The sequence below is a fragment of the Aedes aegypti genome, chromosome 1 (genome assembly GCF_002204515.2).
Source record: "Aedes aegypti strain LVP_AGWG chromosome 1, AaegL5.0 Primary Assembly, whole genome shotgun sequence".
NCBI classification, from domain to species: Eukaryota; Metazoa; Arthropoda; class Insecta; order Diptera; family Culicidae; genus Aedes; species Aedes aegypti.
This window is the reverse complement of record NC_035107.1, coordinates 158466716-158493109: the sequence shown is the minus strand read 5'-3', so window position 1 is coordinate 158493109 and position 26394 is coordinate 158466716. Positions and strand designations below refer to the sequence as shown.

At 44.7% G+C, this 26394-nt stretch overlaps 1 protein-coding gene across 2 annotated transcripts in view; it reads right to left on the bottom strand.

Annotated features, from left to right (window-relative positions):
* Positions 1-8905: 8905 nt before the first annotated feature.
* The window catches only part of LOC5578714 (serine/threonine-protein kinase Warts), a 104648-nt gene continuing 87159 nt past the window's right edge, over positions 8906-26394 (bottom strand). Inside the window, exons 3-8 of one of the 2 annotated variants that reach the window (XM_021852186.1) lie at positions 15787-18079; positions 15604-15724; positions 9898-10013; positions 9763-9835; positions 9511-9706; positions 8906-9451 (exon numbers count right to left, since the gene is read on the bottom strand). In XM_021852186.1, the coding sequence (XP_021707878.1) occupies positions 9023-9451; positions 9511-9706; positions 9763-9835; positions 9898-10013; positions 15604-15724; positions 15787-18079 (3228 nt within the window). In that variant the 3' untranslated portion in view covers positions 8906-9022. The remainder of the gene's footprint in view (positions 9452-9510; positions 9707-9762; positions 9836-9897; positions 10014-15603; positions 15725-15786; positions 18080-26394) is intronic. The other variant, XM_021852191.1, reaches the window with a different exon arrangement.

Below are 26394 nucleotides of genomic sequence, written 5' to 3'. Positions count from 1 at the left end.
GTCCCACATTTGTTATTAATAGTTATGAAGACTGACCTGGTGTAGTGCATAGAATTTGTTTATTATAGAGAAGCGCGAATTCTGAAATCAAAGGTTCCAATTGAACTGTCAAACGTGGTTCCAATCGAGCAAAATCAATGAGACTCAAAAAGATGTTATGCAAAAGAGACGATGGATGTGTGATGGTGAACAGCGATACGTTAGTGACGTCATTGATAAGCTTCGTTTCTTATGGCGACTGACAGGATGACACGCATACTAAAATATTGTTTGAATGACCTTAATTATTGATAGTCATTGCAAATGTTGTTTATAAACAAAGTCAAAATCCTCTCCGCGTTTCTCTAGTATAATCATATTTTCTGGTGTAGTGGTTAGAAGACACACCTTTCAAACCGAACTGCTACAAGGAGTTGTGCCGGGAAGCTGACGCAAATCCCTGGGGCAACGCCTATCGAGTGGTGATGGCGAAGATCAAGGGCCCAGTTAGCCCAGCTGAAATGTGTCCCGACAAACTGAGGGCGATAGTGAACGGTCTCTTTCCTACGCATGCTCCAACAGCGTGGCCGCCCACACCGTACGCTGACGTAGATGAGGAAAATGCCGGTATACAAGTGTCTAACGCCGAGCTGATAACGGTTGCGAAAGGATTGAAGCTGAACAAAGCTCCCGGACCAGATGGTATGTTGCGCTAAGGGCAGCAATCTTGGTGTTCCCAGACATATTCAGGACAGCGTTGCAGAAGTGTCTAGCGGAAGGCTGCTTCCCAGACAGATGGAAGGTGCAGAAGCTGGTGTTACTGCCAAAACCGGGAAAACCGCCAGGAGATCCTGCTTCATATAGACCAATATGCTTGCTGGATACTCTTGGCAAACTTTTGGAGAAGGTCATCCTCGGTAGGCTGACGATCTACACGGAAGGCGAGAACGGATTGTCGAAAAGGCAGTTCGGATTCCGTAAAAAGACTTCGACTTGCGTGGAGAAAGCGTCCAAGCAGAAGAGGAGAGGCAATCGATACTGCGCAGTGGTAACAATAGACGTCAATAACGCGTTCAACAGTGCCAGTTGGGAGGCTATCGCCGCAGCCCTACACAGAATGCGGGTTCCCGGATATCTGTGTAAAGTTCTGCAAAGTTACTTTCAGAACCGGGTACTGGTCTACGACACAAACCAGGGACGGATGTCAATTGAAGTCACGGCGGGAGTTCCACAAGAATCCATACTTGGTCCAACATTGTGGAACATGATGTACGATGGAGTGCTAACCTTGTCACTGCCGAATGGAGTAGAGATCGTCGGGTTCGCAGATGACGTCGTTCTTGCGATAACTGGTGAGACTGCGGAGGAGGTGGAGATGCTGACGGCGGAATCGCTAGACACCATCGAATCGTGGATGACTGGAGTCAAGCTGCAGTTGGCTCATCATAAAACGGAGGTGGTGATGGTCAGCAACTGCAAGGCGGTACAGCAGTTTTAAATCAACGTCGGAGGGCACGCAATCCCATCGAAGCGCTCTCTAAAGCATATCGGAGTAATGGTCGACGACAGGCTAAACTTCAACAGCCACGTAGACTATGCCTGCGAAAAGGCAGCGAAAGCTGCTAACACCGTAGCCAGGATCATGCCCAACATTGGAGGACCAAGAAGCAGCACGAGGCGTCTTCTAGCGACCGTATCATCGTCTATACTGAGGTATGGAGTCCCGGCTTGGGCTGCAGCGTTGGGAACCAAACGTAACCGAGATAAGCTGGCAGGTACGTTCCGGCTCATGGCTATACGGGTTGCGAGTGCCTACCGCACTATATCATCGGAGGCAGTGTGCGTTATCGCCGGAATGATCCCCATCTGCATCGCTCTGGCTGAGGACATCGCATGTTACCAGCAAAGGGACACCAGGAATGTGAGGAATACCATTAGGTTGGACACAATGGCCAGGTGGCAGCAGGAGTGGGATAACTCGGAGAAAGGAAGGTGGACCCACAGGCTCATTCCTAACGTGTCGGTGTGGACGACCGGAAAACATGGAGAAGTTAACTTCTTCCTGACCCAGTTTCTGTCAGGCCATGGATGCTTCCGGAAATATCTGCACAGATTCGGACACGCAGAATCTCCACATTGTCCGGCTTGTCCAAATATCGAGGAGACACCGGAGCACGTTATATTCGACTGCCCTCGATTCAGGGATATACGAAGCGAGATGATACCAGAAACCGCAAACGTCCTAAATCCGGACAACATCGTGCAGAACATGTGCCAGCATGAAAGCACCTGGAATGCGGTGAACAGGGGAATAACGGCGATCATGTCGTTGCTGCAAAGGAGATGGCGTGAAGACCAGAGAGCTCCGGGTCGCGATCGGAGTAGACTAGATCCTCCGTCGGGGACTAGACCGAGTAGAGCGGGCGTAGCGTAGTATCGGTTAATAGTCGTCGGGGCGCCTGCAAATCGGAAGCCATCCTCCAACTGGAATTGCAGAACCGACCCTGGCACCAACCGACCCTGGCCGACCAACGTCGAGTCGGAGTAGGCTGAGTCCACCGCCGGGGTCCAGCTGAGTAATTCGCGAAATAGCACCGGCAAATGGTCGTCGGGGCGCCTGTGAACCGGAAGTTTCCCTCCACCGGAATCGCAGGACCGACCTCGGCATCTGCCCGGCCAGCTTTGGAGTAGGCTAAGTCCACCGCCGGGGACTAGTTAAGTAGATCGCGTTGTTGCGCCGGCAAATGATCGTCGGGGCGCCTGTGAACCGGAAGCGTCCCTCCACCGGAATCTCAGGACCGACCTCGGCATCTGCCCGGATAGCATCGGTTCGGGAGATCTTCCGCTGCCGGGGAAATCTTCGTCGGAGTAGGATAGATCCACCGCCGGGGACTACTCTGAGTAGTACGTAGCGTATCACCGGCTTGAGTCGTCGGAGTGCCAGCGAACCGGAAGCCATCCTCCAACCGGAATCGCTGGATCGACTTCGGCACTCCACCGGCCAGTATCGAATCATGAAGAAGCGCGTAGCCGGAGTAGGCTAGCTCCACCGTCAGGGACTAAGCCGAGTAGCATCGATCGTCACAAACCAGTTTTGGGTTGTCTGGGCGCCAGTGAACCGGAAGTCATCCTCCAACCGGAATTGCTGGACCGACCACGGCATCCAACTGGTCAACAAGGAGAGCTCGAAGCAGCGGAGAACGAGTCGTCGTAGAGCAACGAAGTGCACATGAGCGTCCAGTAGAAGATCAACAGAGCTCTGACGCGAGGCCAGCCCAAGGGAAGTATGCGTCGTCGCACAGAAAGCTGTCCAAAGTCCCGGCGAGGTGTTCAACCGCCAATTGGGCAAAACGCTCCAACAGCGAACTAGCAGAACAGTTAGAGGCTGAGATTGAAGAAGTGCATGAGCACAGAAGTGCGCGAGCACAGCCCTCCCCCGATGAAGTTGCCTGATGTAGTTCCGGGGGGGATCGAGGCACAGGAGCAGTAGGGAAAGTTTTTTAGTGGTTAAGCTCGCCTAACGTGAGTCCCACACCGTGCCAACACACAACAGGCCAGGCTTTTGAAGCTTTTTTGTACCCTACTATAAATAAAAAAAAAAAACACCTTTCAAACCGAGGACTCCATCCTCAACTGCGACCCATGCTCTCCAGGTCCTGATCTTCTTCTTCTTCTTCTTCTTCTTGGCATTACGTCCTCACTGGGACAGAGCCTGCTTCTCAGCTTAGTATTCTGATGAGAACTTCCACAGTTATTAACTAATAGATAATACTCTATGCCCAGGCAAGTCAAGGAAATTTCCATTGCGAAAAGATCCTGGACCGACCGGGAATCGAACCCAGACACCTTCAGCATGGCTTTGTTTTGTAGCCGCGGACTCTAACCACACAGCTAAGATAGGCCCCTTCCTGGTGCACCTGGTCAATCCACCAAGCTCACTGCGAATCACGTCTTCTTGTTCCGACTGGTTACGATGCGAACACAATCATTACGGGGTTGTTGTCCGGCCTTGCAACATGCTCTGCCCAGCGTATCTTTCCAACTTTAGCCACCTTTAGAATACCGAGTTCGCCATAGGGTTGGGCGAGCTCGTGGTTCATTCTTCGCCACCACACACCGTTCTCCTGCATGCCGTCGAAGATCGTCCTAAGCACTCGGCGTTCGAGCTTGCAAGTCCTCCTCCAGCATCGTCCACGTTTCATACCCGTAGAGAACCGGTCATATGAGCATTGGTGCGGGGCAAATCTTTCTTGACCGCAGTTTCTTCTAGAGCCCATAGTTGTCACGACTTCCACAGATGATGCGCTTTCGTATTTCTCGACTAACGTTGTTATCAGCCGTTAATCCGACTAGACGAACTCGTCCACCACGTCCACGTCTATCGTGACAGTGCTTCCTAGGCGAGCCCTGTCGCGCTCAGTTCCGCCTACCAGCATGTACTTTGTTTCGACGCATTCACCATTCGCCTACTCTTGTTGCTTCGCGTTTAAGACGGGTAAACAAATCTGCCACCGTTTCAAATTCTCTCCCAATAATATCCATGTCGTCCGCGAAGCAAAGAAATTGTCCGGATCTCGTGAAAATCGTGTCTCGACTGTTAAGTGCGGCTCTCCGCAAGATACCCTCAAGCGCAAGATTGAACTGCATGCACGGAAGCCCTTCGCCTTCTCGTAGTCCCCGGCGAGATTCGAATAAACTGGATTGTTAGCCCGAAATCCCAGATAGCCGTAGCGGTAAACGCGCAGCTATTCAGCAAGACCAAGCTGAGGGTGGTGGGTTCGAATCCCACCGGTCGAGGATCTTTTCGGGTTGGAAATTTTCTCGACTTCCCAGGGCATAGAGTATCTTCGTACCTGCCACACGATATACGCATGCAAAAATGGTCATTGGCATAATAAGCTCTCAGTTAATAACTGTGGAAGTGCTCATAAGAACAATAAGCTGAGAAGCAGGCTCTGTCTCAGTGGGGACGTAACGCCAGAAAGAAGAAGAAGCCTGAAATATTTACGCAGTTTGGCACACCGTCCATCGTTGCTTTAACCCCTCTACCGGAAGCTTCATTTTTTACCTCTAGAAAAAATTTCGAAAAACGAAAATCGCTCGCGTCACGAAAAGTGGTTAGATTTTGACTGTTAATAACATACTAACGCCCGGATAGATTTTCGAGATTCTTGCACCAATCGATTGGAAATCTTTCTACGAATCGACTCCAATAATGAAAACTATTGATTTTCATGACTAAACTATTGATGAATGGGTAAATATCGAGGCATGTCTTATTTTCCATAGAAAAGCACATATTTCTTGCTGTTATAAGGTTTTGACGTATTGAAGTTTACATTTACCGTAATCCGGGGTAACATTGATATTTTTTTAAATATTTATTAAAAATTTCATTTAAAAATGCATATTGCAAGTTTTATATTTTTAATACTAGTACTGACACCCAATGCTCGTGTCTATATACTATATTTTGTTTTCTGAAAGTTTGAAGCATGTTTAAAACAATGTTTTAAGGGATTTTTTTATTTAGCTGATATGGGGTAACATTGATCACCCATAAAAACAACGTTCGGTAATATTGAAAATATCATTACTTACTAAAATCATGGTCATGAAGTCGAATATGAGGGCCAAACTAGTACAAGCCATTTTCTTTTTGAGTTATTTCAAATTAAAAACACCTTGAATTGTAGAATACACCTAAAGGTAGGCAATTTCCTAATGGAATTCGGCATTCTTTATAATAATTTGTGAATTATGCTTACCCAAACATATTTATGAAAGTTTTGATAACGGGATCGTTTTCTGCGATGTTATTTTTATAGTCATTGTGATCAATGTTACCCCGGATTACGGTACCGTAATTTCGGGTGAAATTGGTCATTTTTCATGGTTTTCTTGTCTGTTTTCAATAATGTTGAAAATGCCAAACAAAAGAATGCAGGAAAACAAGTACGACGGTCAGCCTCTTTGATTCATGTGCCAAAATTTTCTAACAAATGTGTTTTGACGTTGGACAACGTCCTTCGGCAACATATGGGGGTACAATTCGTATGAAATTCCTACGTGTTTTTTAAAGGAAGTTGATTTTTTTTCACAAGTGTTACTAATCATTGTCATACGCACACTTATGAATCTCTGTCGGTAATATTATGTTATTCACTGAGGGAAAGGAACGTATGAGGTACACAAGATTTTCTTTTGGAATAACGGCATTAGAAGTATTTTGTTTTTCATTCGAGAATCTTATAATATTCCATAAAAGACTTATAAAATAATACTCATAACATAAACAGATATAATTTTATAAGAACCTCTTTTCGGTAATCATTCGTCTTTCATAAGACAATCTAATGGAGTACTATTTTCGTAAAAAATTCATACGAAAATCTTATGAATTACGAGGAGCGATTTTAATACGAATTTCTAATGGAATACAGACATAAAAAGTAGCTAATGAGACTCATAAGAAAAACTTGTGAACTTCCATCGATCATTGCGTTCATGATACAAATGAGTCGAGGCGCGAAAAATCCAATAAGTAACGCGACTTTCATATGAATCTTCGAAAATATGCCACCGATCGATAGAACTGAAACATCCGCCAAACAATATAGTTAACAGGTCGAGGCGACAAATTTTTGCCTGTCTAGTGTTAGTAGTGACCAACGCTAAAACATCTAGCCGTTCACAACCAGGACGTTAGGCAACGATTTGTCGCTTGGATTGTGTTGTTCATATAAATATGACCCTCTGTTAGTTTTCAACTTCTATTCATTTCTCTCGTCGCTCGCTTGCGATTTTATCCATCATATTCTTTCATTACTTTCCTTGCTCCTTTCCACTTTGAGTAGTATCGCTTTCACCAATAAAAGCTCACAATGATAAAGTCATGCGGTGATTAAACTTTGGAAATAATATCAGAAGATAGAGAATCGCTCTTTGAATTTAAGAAAAGAGAGATATTCATAAGGTCTCTAATGACAACGACAAGCATTTCTTGTGATTATCGGACGTTTTGTTTCATAAGAATATTATGAAAGAGGGAAAACCCAGTTAAGAAAGCAACTCACAAGCGTTTTCTTATGAAACTCGTATGTAATTTTTGGCTCCGTGTAGTGGGAAGTGGGAACCAAAAAAGGGGTGTGGATCTAACGTTCAACCGGAATATTTGTTTCAAGAGCAAAAGTTACCGCTCATGCTTCTTCTTCCATCGACCGGTTCTAACCAAACAAATAATAACACAAAATGTCCATAATAGGTCAGAATTGACATGCAACAAATAGTGTGAAAATTGATTGGATTTTTAGCAGTAGAAATCTATCATATGTTCGTGACGGTCTTCATGTTATCCAACGTGAATTTGGCGGTCGTATCTCGGAAACAACCTCTTACTTTTTTGTTTCTCGATACTTTTGCACCATTATTTCACAAACTCTCAAAAAACTCTTCTAGTTTCAGAATATGTGTCGATATTGATAATTGGTCATCTGGATCCAGAGAATTTTGGAATATCTCTGGATCCAGATGACCATTAACCATTAACCTTATTAACTGGCACTCACAAGACGCGACGCGCATTGTATAGTACACATTTTATTTTTTTGATAAGTTGCCCAAAAACAAAATGGCTGCCAAAGACTTTTTATAGGAAGAATGTCGGTTTCCCAAGGAACATCGGAATGTCTTCGAAACTAGATCACCAATGATTAATGTCGACACGGATTCTTAAACTAGAAGAGTTTTTTGAGATCTTGTGAAAAATTGTGCAAAAATATCGATAAACAAAAAGGTTATCGCGATTTTTAGTGGTAAAAAATGAAGCTGCCGGTAGAGGGGTTAATCAATCTTTTGCGCTTCCCGGGAAAGCTGTTTTCGTCCACGATCTTCCTACACAGTCAATACTGTCGTATGCCGCCTTGAAATCGGTGAACAGGTGGCGCTTATGGACCTAGTATTCGTACCATTTCTGGAGTATTTGCCGCGCGGAAAAGATTTGGTCCGTTGTCGAGCGGCTGTCGAAGAAACCAGCTTGATAACATCTCACGAAGTCGTTTGCTATTGGACGATGGAAGATAACTCCACTCCTTCGCTGTAGGCTGTTCCGTTTTCCAGATTCTGACTAATAGCCGATACAAATAAGTAAGCGGTCAACCTCTCCGGGCCCATCTTTTGATCTTGACATGTTGAATGGCATCCTTAACATCCCCCATCGTGGGAGCTGGTTCTTTTCCTAAGGTCTGCTGGGCTGACGTAGCCATCACCTTCGCTGTCCTGACCGTATGTACCTTTGTTTTCTGCGTTATTGAGATGTTCATCGCAGAGCTGCTTCCACCTTTCAATCACCTTGCGTCTGTCCGTCAAGACACTCCCATCTCAAATCCTGCACATTTCAGCTCGCGGCACGAAGCCTATGCGGGATGCGTTGAGCTTCAGCAACTTCTTCTATTGGCATTTCTCCTTTTCCTAGCGAAGCTTTTTGTCCCTGAATAGGCGGGTTTGCTGTTTCCGCAACCATGCTGTGAGCTCAGATTTGATGAGGATTGTTTTCTGATAATAACGGTCTGGAGGGCATCGTGGAATAGCTTTTGGGGCGCTAACGCGTCATCACATTATGCAAGGAAAAAATAGGTAAGGGTCAAAATCCCAGTAACTAATAACTAGTATTAGGATAGGTGTACCAGTTATGGCCATAGTAGTTCCCTATTTCGCCATACGTGATATCTTGAATGCCTTCACATTTTGGAAAGTCTTTTGTGTTTTGACAGTTAAATAAAGGATAAATCTTGACGTTAAAACATTCAAAAAGATTAAAAATGTAAAAGTTATCCAAATTTTGCATATGGCCAAATAGGGATCCTATATGGCCATAACTGGCACACTTTCCCTTTACAGGATTTCTGAGAGGAAAACAAAACCACAATAATTTTACATATCGTATATTATTTTTACATATCGTATTTTTAAATATAGTTGCTAATATTTTAAGAGTATTAACATAATGTTCATATATATAATTGTTAGTAAAACTCTCCGCATTTCACACATATATAGCTTCGGTTTGATTGTCGCTGGCGTCGAGCGATATTTTATGATCGCCATCGTCGTCGAAGAATCTCCGAAAAGTGAATTCGAAAAATCCATGATGAAAGGGTTTGCTGCTATCGAACACATCGTCGAAGCTCTGGCCACTTTCCTCGCACGATGAGTCTTGCAGCTTTCCCGGATCAATTGGATCAAAGTTTGATGTGTCAGTTGCATACTTGATTTTTGGTTCGTACGGCGCTGGTTGGTTCCGCAAATCCTTCGTAAAATCGATGGTCCGGAAAAATGGATGAGATTTGATTTTATTCACATCCCTGCCCATGCGTTCATCCTCATTCTTGCACAGCCGAAGGATAATATCTTGACCCTCTGGAGAAAGCTTCGCTTCCGGAGGAATCTTCAGCGTTTGCCGCCAGTTTATCACCTAGAATGTGGACACATGTTACGTATATCGAGGACGATTTGGGGAAAAGAAATACACACCTTAATCTGGGTTTCTTCTGCCGTACTCGCCAGGAAAGGAGGTTGGCCAACCAGCATTTCATATAATATCACACCGACACTCCACCAATCGCACAGCTGAGTGTAGCCACTTCGCAATAGAACTTCGGGAGCAATGTAGTTCGGTGTACCGACGATAGAGTGGGCCTTTGCTCGGTTTTTCTCCCTAAATTTTCGCCTACAAAAAAAAAATACATGGTAACGTTGAACTTAACTGCATTAACACTACAATACCTTTCCAATGGGGGCGGAATCTCTGAACCAGCTTTACTCCATGCTTCCATTGAGTCTTGCCTTGCATGATCTCCTTGAAGAAAGTATTATGTTAGCATGCAACGAAGATATTGAACCTTGTGCACCAGAACTTACCATTCTTTTGATAGTACTTCGAATCATGCGTCCAGCGAAACCCCGTGCAGAGACCAAAGTCGGTAAGTTTGATGTGACCTTTCTTATCGATCAGTACGTTATCCGGTTTAATGTCCCTGATGGCGGAGAATAATTGAATATCATATTATTAGGTAATGCGCTATATCGAATGGTATATCGAATATTGTTCTGAAAACGGCAGTCAATGCGATTCCGGACATGTTCAGAACCGCGATGCAACGCTGCATATATCAAGGAATCTTCTTGGGTGTATAGAAGTGACAGAAATTGATGCTAGTACCAAATGCGGGAACCTATCTGTCTACTAGATACGACGAGCAAGTTGTTGGAGAGGTTGATTTTCAACAGGGTAGTACCGTATACGGTGTACCGAACTTCTCAAGCACGGTAGTGAGCAGCTGCATAGAATAATTCACCATATACTACTTAGGATATGGGAGGAAGAAGAATTGCCTGCTAGCTGGTTGGATGGCCTCATTTGCCCTCTCTTCAAAAAAGGGCATAGATTGGAGTGCGCCAATTACCGAGGAACAACGCTCCTCAATTTGGCGTACAAAATAATGTCACGTATTCTGTTCAACAGATTGAGACTGTTTGAAGAGTCCTTCGTCGGCGTGAAGTGAAGGAAAAAGTATTCCGTACAACACCAAAAATCCTAACCGCGTAGTTGGGGCCTTCAACCGAAACCCGAACGCCTCCGTTCGGGATGTGGCTAAGAACCTGCACCTAAACCGAAATTTTGTCCAGAAGGCCAAAACTAACGCTGGGCTTCGAACGTTCAAGGTACAAAAAGCCCCTAATCGCGACGAGAAGCGGAACAAGTCCGCCAAAACCCGTGCCAGGAAGTTGTACCTCAAAATGCTGACGAAAGTTGAATGCTGCATAATGGACGACGAAAAATATGTGAAGGCCGACTTCAAACAGATCCCCGGCAACCTGTTTTTCACGGCCAAGGATAAGTTCAGCGTTCCGGAGCATGTCCGCACTCAGAAGATGTCCAAATTTGCGAAGAAATTCCTGGTTTGGCAAACCATCTGCACGTGCAGGACACGATGAACGGACAGGTGTACATGAAAGAGTGCCTCCAGAAGCGGCTGCTTCCTCTCCTGAAGGCCCACAACGTCCCAACAATTTTCTGGCCAGATTTGGCCTCATGCCACTACTCCAAGGACGTGCTGAAGTGGTATGCGGACAATAAGGTCAATTTCGTGCCGAAAATGTTCAACCCTCCCAACATTCCAGAGCTCCGCCCCATCGATAAGTACTGGGCGATTATGAAGCAGCACCTTCTTAAACGACCTAAAAGAGTGAAGACAGTCGAGGAACTGAAGAAAGTATGGGTTTACATGCAAAAAACGATTGATTCACAGGTTGTGCAGAATCTTATGGCCGGGGTTAAGGCCAAGGTGCGGGCATTTGCGTATGGACTGTAAATAAAATACGAGTAAAATGGTAAAATGAAGTTTAATAGTTATTTTTCAATCCCTGAAAATTTGATGGCAATCGGATGAAAACTCGAATTTTGCGAATCAATTTTGTGTGTGGCAATTTCATCGTGGACACTCTTTAAATTTCAGGAGTACAACTTGCAGACTCATCCATCTGTTCATTGATTTCAAGGCAGTGTACGATTCAGTGAAAAGAAACGAGTTGTGGGAAATAATGATGGAACATGGTTTTCCAGCGTAGCTAATTAGATTGATGGATTGTTAGATAAACCTTAGAATCTAAGGCTTAGATGGATTGTTCACCATAGCGTTAAAAGGAGCAATAAGGAGAGCTTGCGTGCATAGGAATGGCACTATTATCACACGTTCGTATACCGTGACATGCTCTATTACCGTGAGGTTAAAAAAACTCAAGTTTCAAACGATCAGATAAAAATAACGTATGATTATTTTCAAGTCTTTTATGTTTTATATAGTAGACCGTTTTATATACTTTGCATAAAATATGATTTCAACCATTTTGAAAATTTTAACCATTATTACAGTTGATGTTGTTAAACATACCAGTGTTCCAAATACCGTGCATCTGACCCCGACTGCCAGGTCATATTTTGAAACATCTCTCAATTGAACGAACGAAGTGCATCAAAAATAAAACTTTTGTATCAAACAACGTATTGAGGTTTGCATGATTGATTCGACAAATAAAATATATATTTTACTTCGCCATTTTGGAATTATAACTGAAACACGGTATTTGGAACACATAAGCAACCGTGCCCTAATACCGTGTGTTGGCACCAGGCGATTACATTCTAACATTATTTTTGTTTGTTTGTGTGTGCAACTTTAGTTCAAGTTTGTCAAGGCTTTTTAAATACTACTTAATGTGCTAACGTTTGTGACAATCATTTAGAAAAATAAATAATATAATATGCTAGAAATCCACATAATTTCCAGATACACGTTATTAGGCAACACACGGAATTAGAGCAGGTCACGGTATGCTCCTTGGTTTTGCGGACGATATCGACATAATCGCCAACACTTCATTCAAGTACCACATCTACTACCCGAGTGGCGATGCCTACTCCCAAATAGACCACGTGCTGGTTGATGGGCGACATTTCTCAGATGCCATTGATGTCAGGACCTTCCGAGGCCCTAATATCGACTCGGATCATTATCTCGTTGTAGCTAAAATTCGGGCGCGGTTATCCAGCGTCACGAGTTCCACAACAAACAGAACGCTGCGCTTCAATATACAACGCTTGTCGCTGCGCAGTGCCGTCAGCAACTAGACGAGCAGTTGGGAAGAATCAATGTTGCTGGAAACGTCGACAGTTTGTGGGACCCTATCCACGAAGCTGTGACAACAACGGCGCGGGAAGTGATCGGCACTGGTCAACGACGAAGACGAAACGACTGGTTCGATGAAGAGTGCCAGAGGGTGACAGACATGAAGAATGTCGCCAGAAGCCGTATGCTTGTGGCCGGTACCCGACAGAACAGAGAGCGGGACAGGGCAGCGAGAGCCGAAGAAAAGCGAATCCACCACAGAAAGAACAGGCAGCACGAAGAAAGTGTGGTAGCTGACGCTCAAGAAATCATGAACCGGAATGATATGCGGAGATTCAATGGTGCGCGGCACAATACCGTACCTGTGCCCGTCATGTGCAATGATCGAGAAGGGAATTTGCTGACCGATAAAACGGCGGTGGCTGCCAGGTGGAAGGAGCACTTTCAGCAATTGTTGAACGGTGAAAATGGAAATGTAGCGAGGAACATGATGAACATAGATGATGACGATCAAGCAGTGGACCCACTGACCATAGGAGAGGTTAAAAAGGCTATCAGCGAGCTGAAGAACTGTAAGGCTGCTGGGAAGGACGAGATCCCGGTCGAGCTTCTCAAGCACGGAAGCGAGCAGCTTTACCAGTCGATCCACCGAGTACTTCTGAAGGTATGGGAGGACGAAGAATTGCCCACCGGCTGGTTGGATGGCCTTATCCGCCCTATCTATAAGAACGGAGTGTGCCAATTACAGAGGATTACACTGCTGAATTCGGCGTACAAAATTCTGTCGCGCATCCTGTTTAACAGACTGAGACCGCTTGAGGAGTCCTTCGTCGGCGAATACCAAGCTGGTTTTCGTGAGGGCCGTTCGACAACGGACCAGATGTTTAGCTTGCGAATGATCCTAGACAAATTCCGGGAGTATAACTTGCAGACTCACTATCTGTTTATTGATTTCAAGGCGGCGTACGACTCAGTGAAAAGAAATGAGCTTTGGCAGATAATGTCTGAAAATGGTTTTCCGGCGAAACTAATTAGGCTGATACGTGCTACGCTGGGTGGTTCGAAATCAAGTGTTCAGATCGCAGACGAGGTGTCAACCTCGTTCGTGACGTTAGACGGATTGAAGCAGGGAGACGCACTTTCGAATTTACTGTTCAACATTACACTCGAGGGTGCTATTAGGAGATCTGGCGTGCAGAGAAATGGCACTATTATCACAAGGTCGCACATGCTCCTTGGCTTTGCGGACGAACCCACCTTGAATCGATCGCAGGTCAATGGAAGAGGCCTTCGTACCTCTGAAGAGAGAGACAGCGAGAATAGGCCTGACCATTAATTCTACCAAAACGAAGTACATGGTTGCAGGTAGAGATAGAGTCAGGCATGGTGGTGTAGGTGCTGAGGTAGTGTTTGATGGGGATGCGTTTGAAGTTGTTGAAGAATTTGTTTACCTTGGAACACATGTGACATGTGACAACGACGTTTCCCGCGAAGTGAAAAGACATGTTGCGGCTGCGAATAGGGCCTTTTACGGACTACGTAACCAGCTTAGGTCCCGCAGCTTGCAAACGGAAACAAAATTCGCCATGTATAAAACATTGATTCTTCCGGTGGCTCTTTACGGGCACGAAGCGTGGACGTTGAAAGAGTCAGACCGGAAAGCTCTCGGTGTTTTCGAGCGTAAAGTGCTGTGGACAATACTCGGTGGGAATCTCGAAAATGGTGTGTGGCGCAGACGCATGAATCACGAGTTGTATCAAGTGTGCAAAGATGCGAATATTATCAAGCGTGTAAAATACGGCAGACTTCAGTGGGCTGGTCACTTAGTGCGAATGTCGTAAGAAAGATTTGCGAAAATAATATTCAGCAGGTAGAGGTCGGCGGCTTCGGGAAAGACCACGCTGGCTGTACGCAGTGGAAGAGGACCTGGCGACCCTAAACGTTCGAGGCAACTGGAGAAGTTTCGCCCAAGACCGACGAAGATGGAGCTCTACAATACGCCCGGCAATGGCATGACGCTACGCTGTAGCCATCAAGGTATCAAGGTAGGTATCTAATGCTCTTTCAGTTGCCTTAATGAGATAATATGATTTGTTCGGAAAAAGTAGGAAAACAGCAAGTCAAATTGTCCCATAATGAAAAGTAACCGCATATCAGTCCCACTACAGATTTCTACACCGTGTAACACAAAAATGAACCGTGTTTTGATCATCTTTATATTTTTCTCAGAAAGATATCGTAGTGAAAAGCAAGTTGTGAAAGTTTCATTAAGATTAGAACATGTTTCAATCCTCTGGAATTTTTTGAATTTTCGTATGGAGAATGAGTTGGGAAACTTTGCAGCCCATTTTCTCAATGCCTACTTTTTACAGATAAGACTGACTTGCGATTCACGGCAGTGCAGTTGTGTAAGCTTCTAGAAAGCTATTGTGATGGCAGGATTCTACGGTATGACAAAGAGGAGGGACAGACAAGTGGTCCAATTACCGCGGGAGTGTCTCAAAGTTCAATCCTGGCCCTGCTGTTATGGAATGCGATGTGCGGTGTTAAGATTGTTGACTTCGCTGACCACATCACCCTAATGGTCTATGGCGAATCGATAAAGCAAGTAGAGTTAAGAGCAGCGCATTCTATTTCCATAGTTGAGGAATGGACAGACGGGGTTAGTGGCCTAATGGCGAATTGCTGGAGAATTGCTCTCTTACAGTACTTGGGCTGGTTTAGTGGCTTGTCGGTGGTGTGACATCCCCACACTACCTGAGTTACCTTCTCAGGGGTAAATTAATCACGTTGACAAGGCACTTTAAAGTGTGTTGTGTATCACAAAAGACCAATCCATGTCGCAGTGATAATATACCCATCAGAAAACAAATGGGAACGCGCCCACGCGTCTTTACCTGAGACATCTTGACGAAGGCAGCATGGAACAAAATCTTACCTATGGATGAATCCCATCTTGTGGACACTTTCAATAGCCACCGTCAGCTCGGCAATGTAGAACCTGGCTAAATCTTCTTCAAATATCCCTTTTTTGATTAGAAGCGACATCAGATCACCTCCTGAAAAATAAAAGCATTTAGAAGGAATGAACCAACGGCAAGGAGAAAAAACAAATGCCAACCTGGAATATAATCCATGACGAAGTACAGATTGTCCTTATCCTGAAAACTATAGTACAGCTTAACGACCCATTCGTTGTCCGCCTCGGCCAGAATATCGCGTTCGGCCTTAACGTGCGCCACCTGGTTTCGTTTTAGTACGTCTGATTTCCGGAGCGTTTTCATCGCATACAAATGGTTGGGGGTGTCGATTTTCTTGACCAGGGTCACTTCGCCGAATGCGCCCACTCCGATGGTTTTGATGTGCGAGAACATGGATTTGTCCATTTTGGCGCGTTTTAGTCGTATGTAGTTGCTCTCCTTCTGCCAGAGGAGTTTCCGCATCTCGATCTTGGTTTCCTCCGGAAGGTTCATTTTCGACATTTCGCTCTCCAGCTGCCGGATGCGGAAATTTCGCTGGGTGTAGGATTTCAGCACGTTTTCGATGTGTTGTTCCATGAAGAATTTGTACGCTTGCGGCGAATAGTGACGCACCTTGCACTCGAAACGTTCCGCTTCCTTTTCTTTGGAAATGTGTTTCCGTTCCGGGATAGGCGATTGGTGTTTGATCTTCTTGGAAGGTTCCCCGTGAGGGTGAGTCTTGCTTGCAGGAGATGACCTCTCCGGATGGTCATCCGTTCCGGGAGAAGGATTCGGCGTTATACCATTAGGCTTGGTATTGGCCGGTCTATAGGCGTGCTTTTGGTCGTTTTTATTACTACTGCAGGCATCGAGGTGCTGCATCTGGCTATTGTTCACCCGACCAGCAGATGCACCGTTCGGTGGAAGGTTATTCATAGTTTTGCCACCATTATTTCCGCCGGCGTTGTTATTATTTGCGATATTTTTTATACTTGGTTCATACAGTTTTGAACTAGACGAAATACCGTAATTCAGGTTGTCGCTCATAGTTTTTCCATCACATTCAACTTTATCACCATTGTTGTTATTATTATTCATATTATTATTATCAGTATTATTACTATTATGATTGTTTTTATTATTAATATTATTGTTTATTAAATTGCTAAAGCATTGACTATTGTTATTAGCATGATTTATGAGATTATTTTTATTACTATTACTATGTACAGCATTACCGGCATTCAGGTCATGTAAATTATTATCATCGTTATTACTGCTAGCGATGAAGGCATTGCTACCCTCGGAATATGGAGGAGGTGGTTGCGAATTTCTCGTTTGGGGTGGCGGTTGTTTCTGCTTCAAAATCATTGTCGTATCATATGAGGGTGGATCGACGCTGCCACTTATTGTACTTGTCGTTCCCGTGTTGGCAGCAGGATATGGAATACTCTTCCCTCCACCTGCTCCTCCTCCTGATCCTCCTCCACCTCCGGCCCCTCTTTCCGATGGGACGATATGTGGATGTGGGGACAGGGCATTGACGACTGCCTTCTTGCTCAGCTTCTGCTTCTGCTCTAGGGAAGTGGCGTACGATGGTGGCGGTGGAGCGGGACTTGGGTTAGACGGTTGTATCGGGGTTACACACGTTACATTACCCGTTGTCGGTGCTGAAGGAGCCACTGCAGTCTGGAGGACAGGTTTTTGGACCTGGGTTGACTTTACTGAATGCATTATGATAGGATGCTGCGTATTGGTTTGGCGAGCACCTCTGGCTGGCGGTAAGGCAATAGGTTTGGCCGTTGAACTACTGCAGATGGCATTTTGCGACACAGTAATTGGCGAGGGCGAACCTGCCGAGGCACTTGAGTAGATTCCCGAACTTGGACTTTTACGAAAATCTTGCGATGATTGTGTAGGACTTTGACGGCAATTCATTGATGCCATATAACTCGGCGGCGCCACTTGACTAATTGGCGATATTGGATATGGGGGTGGTGGTTCCGCCGAATTATTATTATAAAAGGACATCTGTTGGTTTAACTGTTGTTGGACTTGTGGTCCATTCTGCACTATGATGGGCGGCCTTAGATTGCTGTTGCTTGATATTGGTGATGTTCCTCGGGCAGGGCTTTGGGACTGAAATTGGCCGTTTCGTGATGTGGCCATCGATGCAGGTGACATACGTTTGAGAAACTGTAGGGGAGGGGGCGTTGAAGGTGTAGATGAACATCGTGGTGGCGGTAAGGGTGGTACATCACTAAAATTAGATGGACAGGGAGAGGGCGAGAATTGAACTCTACCCGTCCCTAGCTGTTGTGAGTGCGGACTATTCGACCGCGAACTTCCCGCTCCAGAATCTAAAGCAGGGCTGTTTCTTGGCAGATGTAGCGATGACGGTGGTATTTCTCTTTCAATACTTGTTTTACGTATTAGCTTTGATGCAGCGGAACTCTGGAATAAAGAAACAAACAGAAAATGTTATACAAGACATTAAGACATAATATTAAAACAGAATGAGTTATTTCTCCCACATACGTGAACTAAGCGAAAGAGCTAAATATACCATGTCCACACAGTTACGGATCACTTTGGCGTTCAACATCGGATAACTCACTCAAAACATAAACGTTGACGTAAAACATATTTTCCCATGTTATATTATTTGTCTTCTACCATTTGTAATGTTAAGCACAATATTCAACCGCTAAATAACGGTGTATTTGACAAATGTTTAGTTAATACCACACAGCTATAGCTATCATTATATGGCCTTTTTCTGTAAGAAGTGCCGTCATTTAGTATGAATTCATTTTTGGAAAACATTTTTCTTGACTGTTGATTCTAAATAGCGAATATTAGCACTTCTAACTAGTGATCCATAATATGGACCAGGAAATGATTTTTTTACCACGGCTATGGATCAAATGAATGTACCGTAAGGACGCCATTCACCGCTCATGCTCCATTCACCGCTCATTGAATGATTTTGAAAAATCTGAACAAATTTTCGCAGCAAAAGTCATCAACATGTATTAGTATACCAGAATGGATTGTATCAGAAGGAAATTCATATGATTTAATTTTATATACTATTTATAAACAATAATTTTAGGCTGTTTAAGGCGGTAAACATGAGTTGAACAATGATTTTATTATGGCAGATCGAAAAATGGTTCTTAGCTGCCACGCTTTAATATGTTGTTGTACTATAGTACAAAGATAACAACTAGCAAATGAGAGTAAATTAATTCCAACTAGTTGTGTATATAGAGCCTCATACTTAGGATGAGCGGTGAATGGCGCCCTACACATGTATCATTGGCATACATATTAATCGGTACCATTATACGTTGTTCACATTTCATCTTCTTTCCTACAAAAACAAATGTTTTATCTTGCGTCTAGTGCAAAAAGTTGCGAAAAATATCGAAAAACCGATTTTTGACAGAATTTAATGTGTTGAAATGCTGTTAAATGAGCGGTGAATGGCGTCCTTACGGTAGATTTCTGTTCTTTTAAGCATTGGATTCGATATTTTCAGACAATAGCACTAAGGATAAAACTAATAAAACATCAAGGTTTGTAAATTTCTTTTTTTATCAGACAAAAATGGGTGGAAAACTCGGTTCGGAGCGAAAACAGTACATGTCTCAGTTACTACAATGCAGTGTCACAAAAAACGACATTTTACCCTTGTTTCCAGCTCTAACACTGCTACAGGGTGTCCGCAAATTATCCGAACAGCTAAATATTGGAATGATGATCTCGCATTGAAAACAATGAAAATTCAATGTCCATGTACCTTTTATAATACATCTATCTGTTAACACAAAAAACAACTTCAAATAATTTCCAAATGATGTGTTATCCCTAGAATGTAAAAGAAATGAATCCAAATGTCATATTATTATTTGAGGTTACCTACAGTTTATTGGCTTCAAGTTAGACTGGAAATAGAAAATTATGCGGTCTAAATCCAGTGAGTTCTATGGACATTTTTCTTCCGTCATAAAGCTCGAAAAACAGCTCCTTTTAAGACACCTCAATATATTTGGCTTGGTTTTGCAAATATTTGAAATCGGAAATGTGTCAAATTTACTCCTTAAGAATATAATAAGCCAATGTTCAAAACCATACAAGAATATTGAATTTATTATGCTTGATTATATAGAGCCATGTCTTCAAAGTTTGTACGGATAATTTGCGGACACCCTGTATTTTTTGCAGTAATATGTGTCACATTGTTAACTTTCGCCAAATCATGCAATACAGATGCATTGAGTTGAAAATCTCTTGATTTTGCGTACTGATTCGTAATGTGTCACAATTTGATCCATAATATGAAAATTGATCCATAATATGGTTTTCAGAAACCGATTCAATTTTTAATTTTTATGCAATCCTATGTGAATATTACACTCCAAACAGTTTACTAACCGAAGTTCCAATTTGAAACGATTCAATTCGTGTTTGTAAATTATAATTTTGCGTTTTCCATGTCGTTTTATTGAATTTTATAGGTTGGACTCAACTGTGGGAATATAATGTTGATCCATAACTGTGGGAATATAATGATAGATAAAAAGATCGTTGTTAAGGCTAAGATGGCGTACCATTGCATTGGCACTTCGTGTAACTAACTTGCGGACCTCTAAAAATGGATGATTTTTTTGGGGGTCTTTCTCGGTAAAGATGTCTAAATCTCGAAAGGATGAGACAAATTGTTGCAAAATGTCAGGCGAATAGTTTCCAGAAAAACCCCTGCTTAAATGAATAAATAGTACCGAGAAGATACGCCTCTCTACTTGCGATAATGCCAATAAAAAATCTCACCAGAAATTCTTCAAAGATATTTCCAGGAGTTAATTGTAGATATTCTCAAAATCCGAGAACATCTTGCCAACCATAAATACAATCATCAGGGGATTCGAAAATTCATTAAAGAGGCATGTAGCATCATCACCATCATCATCGATGCTACAACGACGATGCAACATCTCGCCCGATCGGTGATACTATTTTAAATTACAATAGCAGCCCATTTGGCTATCGTTCCTTGAATTCAACAATTGAACTTAAATTCTATAGTCTATACAAATCTATTTTTTGACCATAAGAGGCAATGCCCTCAAATGTATATATAAACACTGTAGGTAGCTCTCAGAAATATAGTTTTTATTCTACTCGCATAGCAAACAGTCTTTGCTTTCTCTCGTTCGCCAAAGTGGTGACCTACCGACGATCGATAATTTATTGTGCAGTCCGTGTATCAGTTTTTTCGCGCTCGAAGTAGTAAACGGTCGTTTACGTGAAATCGTCTAAAAATGTCGCTCGAAGACGAATCGAAGACCAGCGCTGGTGATCGGGTACAACTGGAATCGATAAGTGCCCCGCGCCTCCAACCGCCGAGCATGAGTGAGTCGAATATCGAATCATATTTCCTTTCATTGGAATTTTGGTTCGCGGCGTCGGGAATTAGTGCTAGTGCCCAATACGATACGCGCAAATTCAATATCGTGATGGCGCAAGTCCCTCCCAACAAGCTCTCGGAGTTGCGCGCGATTATCGATGGTGTGCCAGCCAACGACAAGTACACGTACATCAAAACGAAGCTCATCGAACATTTCGCCGACAGCCAACAGAAGCGCCTGCAACGTGTGCTGTCCGATATGCCGCTGGGAGACATGAAGCCCAGCCAATTGTTCAACGAAATGAAGCGCGTAGCTGGATCCTCTCTTGGTGATGCTGTGCTTCTTGATTTGTGGGCATCGAGATTGCCACCCCACGCACAAGCGGCTGTAATTGCATCGAGAGGGGATGCTACTGATAAAACGACTATCGCCGATGCCATTGTCGAATCAATGGGTCTACGCAACATAAACTCCGTCGCTCTGCAGGTGCCGCAGACAGCAGCTCGTGTTCCATCGAAACCAGCACAATCTTCGATAGAGGACCTTCAGCGGGAAATCGCTCAGCTTACCAGTAAGTTAGAAAAAGCGCTCTCTACACGTGATGGTTTTCATGGGCGGTCCCGTTCGCGCAGTCGTAGTAAAACTACATTTTCTCGCCGCGAAAAAACGCCTGCTGATGAAATTTGCTGGTATCACCGTGTTTATGGAGACGCTGCCCGACGGTGCCGCAAACCATGCTGTTTCAATGAAGCGTCGTCGTCCGGCGCTGGGAATAATCAATGACGCCATTCGCCTGCCCCTGCCTTGGAAGTTGGCGAACCTTCCGATGGGGGATCTATTTTTCGCCTGAAAATCACGGACAGTACTACGAACATGCAATTTTTAATCGACACTGGAGCCGACGTGTCCGTTGTTCCAAGAGGTTCCAGCACTAGCAAAATGAAGCCTACGTCGATGAAACTATTCGCCGCCAATGGGACGGCAATCCAAGTGTACGGAGAAGCCCTGCTAAAGATAAATCTCGGTCTGCGCCGGGAGTTTCTTTGGACGTTCCTAATCGCCGATGTCACAACTGGAATCATCGGCGCGGATTTCATCTGTAATTTCGACCTACTAATTAATTTGAAACGCAATCGGCTCATCGATAATACGACCAGCCTCGAATCAGCAGGATTTCTCGCACAAACTAGTGAGTATTCCATCCGTACGTTTAGCTCACTATCGCCATTCGCAGAAATGTTAGCCGAATATCCGTCGATCACCCGACTCGCTCCACCTGGTACGGTAAGCAAATCGACAATCTTCCACCGAATCGAGACCACGGGTCAGCCTGTGTTTGCCAGGCCAAGAAGACTGTCACCGGATAAACTGGAAGCAGCTCGCAACGAGTTCGAGCATCTGATGAAGCTCGGCATCTGCAGACCCTCTAGCAGTAACTGGGCCAGTCCTCTCCACATGGTTAAAAAAGCGGATGGATCTTGGCGACCGTGTGGAGATTATCGCGCCTTAAATGCCCAGACAGTGCCGGATCGATATCCTTTGCCGTACCTCCAGGACTTTACGGCCATTTTGCAAGGGAAAACCAGATTCTCGAAAGTTGACTTGCAGAAGGCCTTCCATCAAGTCCCGATCCATCCGGATGACATTCCGAAGACTGCTATCACGACTCCATTCGGCTTGTTTGAATTTTCGTTTATGACGTTTGGACTTCGAAATGCCGCCCAGACATTCCAACGTTTGATCCACGACGTAGTCCGAGGTTTAGACTTTGTATACCCCTACATTGACGACCTGTTTATTGCCTCATCTTCCCCGGAGGAACATCGTGACCATTTGCGCCAGCTGTTTGAAAGGCTCAAGCAGCACAATCTGGCAATCAACGTCGCCAAGTGTGAATTCGGTCGAGATAGAATGGCTTTTCTGGGACATATGGTTACCCCCAAGGGAATAAGCCCATTACCAGAGCGCGTGGAGGCGATTCAAAACTTCAAGAAGCCGTCTTCAGTGAAGGAGCTGAAAAGTTTCTTGGCGATGATAAACTTTTATCGACGATTCCTTCCGAATGCCATCGAAGCCCAAATACCATTGCTGGCGATGACCCCTGGCAATAAGCGAAACGATCGCTCGCCGCTAGTTTGGACCGATGAAACCACCACGGCTTTCGAAAGATGTAAACATGGGTGGACGCTTCCGATACAGCAGCGGGTGCGGCGCTACACCAGATAGTCGACGGAGAACTTCAACCACTAGGATTTTTTTCGAAGAAATTCGACTCTGCTCAGCTACGGTACAGCACCTACGATCGAGAATTGACCGCAATTTACCTTGCGGTGCGGCATTTTAAGTATATGCTGGAAGGGAGGAGCTGCCATGTTTACACCGACCACAAGCCGATCACCTTTGCCTTTCGTCAGAAGCCCGATAAAGCAACCGACCGACAAGCTCGCCAGTTGGACTATATTGGACAGATCACAACGGACATTCGGCATATCGTCGGCAAGGAGAATGTCGTCGCCGATCTTCTTTCGCGCATTGCCTCCGTTCGAGCCAAACCAGCGATAGACTTCGACGCCCTCGCCGACGACCAGCAAATCAACGAAGAGCTGCAAAACATTGTTCAAGGTAAATCAAAAACAAGTTTAAAGCTGAAACTTTTTACCATTCCAGGCAATTCAAAACAACTGTTTTGTGATTGCACGGACGATCGCATTCGTCCTTTCGTTACGGAAAAGTTCCGTAATGCTGCCCTGCACGCAACGCACTCACTCTCTCATCCTGGCACACGTGCGACGGCTAAATTGATGACGCAACGATTCGTTTGGCCGAGCATCAGAAGGGACAGCATCGCTTTTGCAAGGAACTGCTTGCAGTGTCAACGGTCCAAGGTGACGCGCCACACACAATCGCCCATTGCGCGCTACTCTTCGCCAGATGTTCGATTTTCGCACATAAATATCGACATAGTTGGACCATTTCCCCCAAGCAAGGGAAATCGCTATTGCCTTACCATCATCGACCGTTTCTCCCGGTGGCCGGAGGCGATCCCTGTGCCAGATATGACAGCGCAGACCATCGCCGAGGCGCTTGTCGTTGGATGGATTGCGGGCTTTGGTGTACCGACCTTCATTACGACCGACCAAGGACGCCAATTTGAGTCTTCACTGTTTGCTGAGTTGGTTCGTCTGCTCGGTATCAGCCATCTCCGAACGACAGCATACCACCCCCAAGCAAACGGTATGATAGAACGGTGGCATAGGACGTTGAAGGCATCTATTCTGTGCCATGACACCGACCGCTGGAATGAACACCTTCCGATGATCTTACTTGGACTACGAACAACGCATAAGGAAGACATCGGAGCATCGCCAGCAGAGATGGTTTACGGATCGACCCTCCGCATTCCGTCCGAATTCTTCGCTGATAGCTCCAACAAACCCAGCGAAGCCGAGTTCGTAGTAAATCTGCGAGAAGCGATGCGAAAACTACGACCAACCGACACGACTTGGCACGGCAATCGAAGCGTTTTTGTACATCGAGAACTCAGCACTTGCCAGCATGTATTCATCCGCAATGATTCAGTACGACCATCATTATCACCACCTTACGATGGTCCCTATGAGGTGGTAAGCCGAAGCAGCAAACATTTCACGGTTGACATCAAAGGACGAAAGGTGAACGTTTCGATCGACCGATTGAAGCCTGCCTATTCCACGAAGGAGCAACTGAGTAGCTCAGAGCCTGAAGCTACTCCCACCACTACAACTTCTCCGACTAGGGTCACTCGTTCTGGCCGACGAGTTGTCTTTCCGGACAGATATCGCTAGGATCCCTAGTCTAGGAGGGGAGTACTGTAGCATCATCACCATCATCATCGATGCTACAACGACGATGCAACATCTCGCCCGATCGGTGATACTATTTTAAATTACAATAGCAGCCCATTTGGCTATCGTTCCTTGAATTCAACAATTGAACTTAAATTCTATAGTCTATACAAATCTATTTTTTGACCATAAGAGGCAATGCCCTCAAATGTATATATAAACACTGTAGGTAGCTCTCAGAAATATAGTTTTTATTCTACTCGCACAGCAAACAGTCTTTGCTTTCTCTCGTTCGCCAAAGGCATAAATACAAGATATTACCAGGTGTTGCTGCCAGCACTGCCCCGCAGTGTAACCATAACTGAACCGTTGAACAGTGATAACAGGGAGAAGTCAACGGCTAGGAGAAAGCTATCATTGTCCATCCGTAGACAAAGAAGAACCTAAATTTAAACACAGATTGTACCGTGAACACGAGAGAAACAAATCTAAAATCACATAAATTATTTGTATTTATTTGTATTTATTGTTAGTTATTGTGTACGATAACTTGCTGTTTATACAAACGTTTGATCAAGTCAAGGAAAAACAATTTTAGGATTAGATTACATTGGATAACAAAGCTTTCAACAAAATAATGAAAATAAAGTGTATGCTTCCTTAATTACTACGCATACGCTGCTTCAAAGCTTCCTTGAAGCTTGTTGCTGATGGCATCGTTCGAAGTGCAAAGGGGAGATTATTCCACTGGGAGATGCCACTCACAAGTATACTTTTTCTAGCGATCGAAGAATACCGTGGAGTTACGAAGGTTCTAGCTCGTTCCATTTGTCCTCGTTGCATATGCTGTTGAAGATACTCAGGCAGCTGTCCATTGGCCGTGTAGTTCCGACGACTAGAATAGAACTACGGACGACCTGTTCCGGTGGTAAGAGTCCACCAAACGGGGTAACCCCAATTCAAGGTGTCATGCGAAAAACCGTGCTGAGGAATGAATGGTCGAAGGGGTGAAAAAGATGTTCGGCCATTAACGGAGCCTGTGGGGCACCTGGGCACCCCTCACAGTATTTTGTCCCTTACCGCGTTAATGCAGGGCTCTGGCGTGGTGGACCTCTTTTCCCGTGCTACTCGTGGGATTCAAAAATGAGTACAATATCTAATCAAAACAATAGTAGTAGTGCAGGTAGTAGCAGTAGTAGGGAAGCGAACCCCTTCGCAAGAAGTGGGCTAGCTAGATCTCCGTTGAGGAGAGTAGAAGCAGGAGGAGGCAGCAGTGCACGTAGTGCCAGTGCTGGAAACCATATTTCATCCCCGGCTAACGCATCGGGTGAAGTGGTGGATGGAGCGTGGTTGATGAGGGCCATCAATAAAAGTAGAGATGGGCTCTCTGCGTTGGAAGTGGCTGCACAGCAGCTCGACTCCATAATTGACTTTGCGTCCTCGAAGTCTAACATCAGCAAGGACCTCAAGCAGGCCTTGTTTAGACTTCGTAAGTCAATGTTTACGGCCAAGCAGAACCATGCTGAACCCA